Source organism: Artemia franciscana, chromosome 16, assembly GCF_032884065.1.
Source record: "Artemia franciscana chromosome 16, ASM3288406v1, whole genome shotgun sequence".
Classification (NCBI taxonomy): domain Eukaryota; kingdom Metazoa; phylum Arthropoda; class Branchiopoda; order Anostraca; family Artemiidae; genus Artemia; species Artemia franciscana.
Window position 1 is genome coordinate 12,699,136 of NC_088878.1, and position 6,974 is coordinate 12,706,109.

General features: G+C 39.6%; 1 protein-coding gene across 1 annotated transcript; it reads left to right on the forward strand.

Annotated features, from left to right (window-relative positions):
- The first annotated feature begins 4,823 nt into the window (after window positions 1–4,823).
- Window positions 4,824–6,720, forward strand: LOC136036914 (uncharacterized). Its single transcript, XM_065719292.1, has 2 exons — window positions 4,824–4,884; window positions 6,119–6,720. Exons 1-2 carry the CDS (start codon window positions 4,833–4,835, stop codon window positions 6,718–6,720), a joined length of 654 nt encoding a protein of 217 aa, XP_065575364.1. The 5' UTR covers window positions 4,824–4,832.
- The last annotated feature ends 254 nt before the right edge of the window (window positions 6,721–6,974 follow it).

Here is a 6,974-nt window from a genome sequence, read left to right on the forward strand (position 1 = left end):
GCAGTGCTTACTTTTCTGTGAAAGATTAGCTTTCTGGCAGTGTCCAGGTTCGAAACATCAGGGCAACCGTACAGTATCAACAATGCTCGTTCTCCTGCTGCCACAATATCGTCAAGCGATGCGAGCTTATCGCCAAATATAGCAGCGCTGTCCCTGAAACTCTTGTTGGAAAGTAGCAGCTGAACGGCTTTGCCCTTTCCTATTCCGTAAAGGTGAGAGGTTGTGTCACAACCCAGCACGGCATGACAGAACGGTATCAGATTGCTGACATCTGTTCCTAGCTTCTGCTTCATCTCACTAATATCCCAAGCTGAACTAGTACCGCCAAACTTAGCTTCAGGTGAGAAATATAAACGCCCAGAACGCGAATCTGATCGACTGATCAGAAGAACCAAGATGTCAGTATCATCAGCAACCACGAATGTGTCTGTAAGACTAGCAGCTTCTACGGCTTTTTCTACAATCAGAACGTCGGCGTCTCCTTCCGAGTGGAAAATTCGGAAACCAACGGCTTCCAAATGGTGGCCGAGCAGCTTCAGGAAACGTCCTTTGTTTGTCTTACATGAAAGAAACTCTTCTTTCTTCATGCAGAGGGTCATCTCTTCGGTGAAAAAGACTTGGCGGCCAACCATCCTTGCTCGACGTAAATGGGTAGCATCTTTGATTGCTGGACCACCTTCATATCCGTCAAACACAACGATCGCACTAGGGTACCTTGCTTGTACGTAATGGACGTATGAAGCAAAGATGACCTTGAAGGTTGACCCTACCTTCCATGGAACTCGATGTAGAAGAGAACCACCATCCAAGACGATGTTACACGCAGAAGCAGGTCTTGAGGGTGACTGAGTCTCAATCCCGCAAGCCAGAAAGATTGCTTTTGCAAGCTCTGGCTTATTTGCTTTTCTCATAAGGCCATCGCTTTCGAAAAGAGAAGGAGGAATCGTACAAAGTTCGTACTTGAAGTATTCTTCTCGGAGGTCAGTTCGTTGGGCTACTATTATAAACCGCTGGAAAAGGAGCGCCGGATCTATTTGCGCTACCACAGAGGACCCCGCCTTTTTGGTATTCATTTGGGTCACTTGGTCTTTTTTCTTGAAGACTTGCTCCTTCAAGGTTTGTCCCGTCATCTTACTTAGAATCAACTTTCCAGCCAAATCGGCCTCGTCAACATTAACATCTTGGGAAGAAGTTATGCCGTTGGCAATGTTTCTAAGCTGATTGTCACCTCTGAACGGAGAAGATTCTCCGAAGTATCCGACGAGCTTCTGGGTATCGTCGAAGTCACGCTCCTTTCTACTGGAACTCATGTCGCGGTGCTGCTCACTTGTCGAGTAACCAATTTTTGATATCACTTTTGATAATCTTTGCTGCTGCTCTAATAAGCTTGATTTTCTCACTCTCTTCGTTATCGGTTTTGTCCAAGTAATAAAAATTCTGGAGTATCGCTGATGCTTTTTCTTTGAATGTCACCACGTCAGCCTTACCGTCAATAGTTGCAAATACTAGCTGGTCACTGAAATATTCCAGAAGCTTGCTCTTCAAGTACTTGTTACAGTGCGGTTCAAGGTCTGTCCCATTCAAAAGCTCTCCCATTTTAACAACAAGTTCACTGACTGTATACAGTTCTTCGTCATTTTCTTCGAAAAAAGTAGCCAGCTTCAAAAACGCCTGATATCTTTCATCGTGACCTGGCCTCCCCCTTTTTGGACATTTTTTATCTGGCTCAGTATCTTCAAGTATTCCAAAAAGTTCTTGCGTCGCAAATCTGGCTGGAAGACTCTTATTTAATCGAAACATAGAAGAACAGGCTGCGTGATAAATGGCGTCAACTGCGTGCAGGTCTGACACTGCACATATTCGGCGGAAAACGTTATTTGACCAATCATCATCACGGCTTTTGCACACTGCCTTTATACTCTCTTCAAAGTCTTTAGTCCGAACCTTGTACCACTCGTGTCCTTTTCTGTGGGTAGTGTGGAGATTTATCCTTGTAATGCAGAAAAAAGCAACACTCTTGGAAGTTGAAACTTGGAGTCCGTGATCGGAGTACCACTTTTTCTGCTTCCGTCTTTTCTTGCAAGGTTCGTCGTCTCTCATTCTCAATTTTCGACAGATATATTTTGTTTGTGAAAGTCTTTCTGCAAGCAACATGGACTTGGTTCCCTGCCTCGACAGAGATGCTGGTACCCCTCGTTTTGTTAGCTTCATTGATCACCGTAGCTCCTTTTTCTGCCAGTACCGACGATTCTGAGGTGTCTATTGAACGTTCACAAAGGGGACATAAAACTGCGGTCTCAGCCATCTAAAAAAGAGAGCTGGGAATAAGTGAGCTGTCGGTGAATGTTACAACGAAAACCCTCATTCTGAACCGAAAAATTCGTGCTCCTCTTCGAAAAATACCCCGTGATCGTGTGTCGCTTGATTTTTTTTTTTTTTTTTTTTTTTTTTACTTAATACAAAAACAAAAACAAAACATAAAAAAGAATTAAATGATTAAACGTGATGTTTCTGTCTAATAAAAGAGCACAAAAACAATCGTTTCTTAAAAGGGAAACCATCAATAAACTACTTTTCTTTTCACGGTTCCTCATTCTCGGGATTCTGGAAATATCTAAACAATAGGCGCAAAAAACGTGAAAAAAAGGGAATTTCGCAACGGGATGGAGATTTAGATTTTTGATATGTTGTAGAGCTCTCTTTTCTGAACACAGTGGTGCAAAAATAATTTCTGTACCAATTTTTTCCTGGTTCGACCATTTTTTTCCGTATCTTTCCCCTACTATTAGTGTATAGATCTCAACAGGGGTCTAAGCTTTGTTTCAAGGTTGTATAAGAGAGAAAGGTTGTACCAATTTTTTTTTCATCTGCTTAGTGCTTATCATAAGTATGGCGTACAAATCATATGAGGCCTAGAGGCTATTTTCTATGTAATGCCAAGCTATTTGTTGCATTTCAAAAAGTGGACAGTATCATTAACTGATGTTTGGATTCATGAAATTTTCCGATTTTCATGGGTAATTTCCTGGTAAAAAGAAGAAAGAAGTATATTCTTTCAAATGCCTTAGTCGCACGACAGAGTTATCAAAGTTCAGTAAAAGTGGAGTTTCGACAGGATTTTTGGACTTCTTGAGCAGGATTTTTCAGGATTTCTTAAGTTTTTTAAAAAGAAACAAGTGGAAGCACGGGATTTCGCTTCAACTTGCTTTGACAAAGTAAACAGAAATTGAATTCTTTTTAAATATTCGAGTTGTTAAACGATTTTAATAAAAAGATTCGGTCACTCTGCGTGTTGAAAAATTCTAGCTAAGATACAAAACAATTAAATCAAGGTGTCTAGGGGGAGAGACCACCCACTTTGGATGCGCCAATGGATCTCAAGAACACTTTTTACCAGTGTAATCAAGGTAGTAAAGCACTGAGTTAGGATCTGGTATCTTATTTTTACTTAATTTTTCAGTTGCAGAAGTTTGGTACATAGATAGATAGATAGATGAATAATTGTTTTATTTGCAGCAATTAAATAGATAAATATGACAAACCAGTGCACATGCCTGGTGGCATACTTTAGCACTAAAAATATCACAATGTTACAAACACTACGAAAATAAAAATTAGCATCCAGAGGCGCCATTTGGGCCAAATCTTGGGGTGGGCATGGGGATTTGACACAACTTGAGACTTTTATTATGTTTTCAAAGTTTACAATGGTTAATATCAAATAGCATAATTACCCCAAGGGTCGTCAGGTAATTACGCTATTTGGCTAATAGGCGTGCAGTTAGTTCAAATCATTTGACCAGAATGGATTATGTTGGACATAATGGATAATTATGGCCTGAAAAGGACCCTTTGTGGTGGAAGCTTGGACCCCTGGAAAATCTAGGGTGGACATTTGCCCACCCCTGACCCCCCCCCAATGGCGCCTCTGCTAGCATCTATTGCTAGTTCTAGTGCTATTGTATGTATGTATGTATTCATTTATAACCCATCATACAAAATAATGAAGTGATGGAGTACATTGAAAAAAAAGGGAAAAAAAGGAGAAAGAAACAACATATCGTAATTACATTCTAAAATAAAAACAAAAATAATTTCACGTCAAAAAACAACATTTTTCCATTCATGGCCGGTTTGCTTATTGTACATGTGTACATTCAGCTCAGCTAACTTAGCACACGGGTCAGACAAGCTATATTTTTTCATCAAATAGGAGTTGCCAGTCCACGGAGGAACTTGCAACAGAAACTTAGCAAATTTGAAGAAAACGCGTTTTATCCTAAGAAGGTCAGATTCACTAAATATAGGGTAAAACGGTACTAAATACAGAATATGTGGCAGGACGACACTATTGTAAATTCTCGCAAGATGGACTCTATTCAAATGAAACTGAGAACTAACAATTCGCTACATTGGAATGAAACTATCCTACATCCAAATGTGCTACGAATCAAACTATCCTATGTCCAAAAATGGAAAAAATCGATTTTCAGTCTATCTAGTGCTAAATTTTGTGCTGAATCCAAATTTGCAGTCAGAATTGGCCCTACGCCACTAGAAAGGCTTTTTCTTTCTTATCTTATGTTGCAAATTTGCTTTTCTCAGACCTTGAAACTATTCTATGTCCTTATTTGTTCTTGGGCTAGTTTCAAGCAGTAAATTTTGATGAGTTGCAGGACATAGGATAGTTTGTTTGGACTTAGGATATTGCCATTCTAAAGTATCGATACGTCTTTTTGGACACGGGATAGTTTGATGGCAACGTTTGCCTTCACCATCATCAATATTTATAGTAAAAATTTGCAATTATAAAGGAAGGGTGAAGTTGCAAAATGAATAGAGGAAGAATGCTAATGGAACTAGCTAGAGAGAAGGCCAGGAAAGGTAAGAGAAAATTGCCTGATTCTTATTCTTGTCCCTTTTTTTGCCTTTTCAATGTTATTATAACATTAGACAGTAGACCATTTAGGTATTGTGCTTTCCTTAGATATTGTGGATTTCTTCAGGTCCCCTCTGGCGACTCTGGCCAGTCACGTCAGCTCATTCCTAGGTAGATCAGTCAACCACAAACCCTGATTTTTGGATACCCTATGCAAAACGTTGGATACCTGTTGGGACTCTAAACCTGACCTATCTCACTATGGGTGAAATCTAATTGGTTCATTTTTGAGCTTCAGTCACATCATCAATACTTTATTGGCAACAGATATCCACTGTTTGGCATAGGGTATCCAGCGTTAGGAATAGGCCAGCGTTTGGCATATGGTATCTATGCCAAATGCTGGGTATATCCAACGTTTTGCAAAGAGTATTCAAAAATCTGGGATTTGTGGCAGACTGGGGTAGAGTACCTAAATGCATGGTTGCTGCCATCCCTGAGCTATACCCACCACTGGCACTGTGCCCACTAGAACTGAGGGATTCGATTTTACAACATCTGATCTACTATTACAGTATTATCTGAACTTTCCACTAATACTGATAAAGTCTTACTGGTTACACACCATCTCTTAGGTCAAACTTAACATCATCCCTTCTGCCTATTTACTAGCTCTACAGTGGGGAATATGATATGGTCGATGTGACTACTAAAAGGTGCCGGACAACCTGTATTACTGGTGGACAGTGGCGTTAATAGGTTCAAATGAGCCATGATTGCTCGGATGTTGTAAAAGAGAGTGAGATTGTTGCTTGTAGCTGTAAAAACTTCAGTCTAAATATTTTTTAGAGTAGGATTTATAGGTTTACAAGTCCATTAGTAGTTTACAAGTTTTCTAGACTTCCTGGATATAAGTCTTCTATACTTCCTGGATACTGCCCGTTTATTTTATAGAGTTTGGTAGCATTAAGTGAACTGAATAGGCTGAATATTTGGAGCATATAAATAGTAAACATAAAGCCATACAGTATTGTCAACATCTGTGATTCAGTGACATCAGATTTTCTCTAAACATCTAACGTGGCAACCTTTAAATCTGGCAACAATTTAAACAACATAAAAAGCTTATTTTATTTAACTCACTGCTGCTGCAGTTATCGGGGCTTCAACATAAGATTTGACTGCCCTAAAAAACAGTACATATGTATGACATTGACGTAACAATTTCTTTTTTTCCAGGTTCGGCAGTGACAACAACTACTGGCAACAAATCTGACTGCAACTCTAACGCAAATTATTTGAGTCCCCCAGAAACCTCAGTAATTTACTCAGGGGAGTTGGGAAGAATGCTATGGGCCATGACCACAGAAGCTGGCAGCTCGTTTGAAACGAATGAAACCCGTGCAGATTCACATTTGACGGTAAAGACTAGTCTTGACCTGGAAATGATGCAGTGCGTTCCTGACGCTCCTCATGTGTCAGACACTCCTATTCTGAATCTTGACGTGTTCTTTCAAATTGATGAGCAAGGCTCTAGAGCAGATCTTTCTGTGCATAACGATTCTGCCTTAGGTGCGAGCGAAACTACCATTCAGGATGAATCCGAGAACTTTTGTGAGCTAGGCATTACTGGTACTGCATCTGCTTTTGAACTTAGTGGAATAAAAGAGAATGGGAATACCTCTGCTAATAAACTTAGTGGAGTAGAGGAAAATTACAGTGCGTCTGCTGGTAACAAAGCTACCATCTGCAGCTACCATAACAAATACAGGCTAGCATATTTATGGTATATGATCTTTCATTGTGATTTTGTTCTATTAGTACTGAATAGATTTTGGTAAAATAATACTTAGGATATTCTTCAGGGAAAGAACAAAGGAGAAGATTCCATGCATTTTATGTTATAACTTTCCAAGCATAATTTACTCTCGTCGATTTTTATTTTTATTTTAATGAACTTCACAATTGTTTGCTAATTTTACTGGCTAGACCTACTTCAAAAAATTGCGAAATGTATATGCTCATTGCGGATTTGTCTCTTGCAATGGAGCTGACCTTTAATGGAAGTTCAACTTCGACCGGAGATACTTCTTAT

What these genes read in the sequence shown, in the direction of transcription:
- LOC136036914 (XM_065719292.1), top strand. Translation starts at nt 4,833, where the DNA reads ATGAATAGAGGAAGAATGCTAATGGAACTAGCTAGAGAGAAGGCCAGG. An exon ending in TAGAGAGAAGGCCAGGAAAG is followed by an intron (nt 4,885 to 6,118) that starts GTAAGAGAAAAT and finishes CTTTTTTTCCAG; the next exon opens with GTTCGGCAGTGACAACAACT.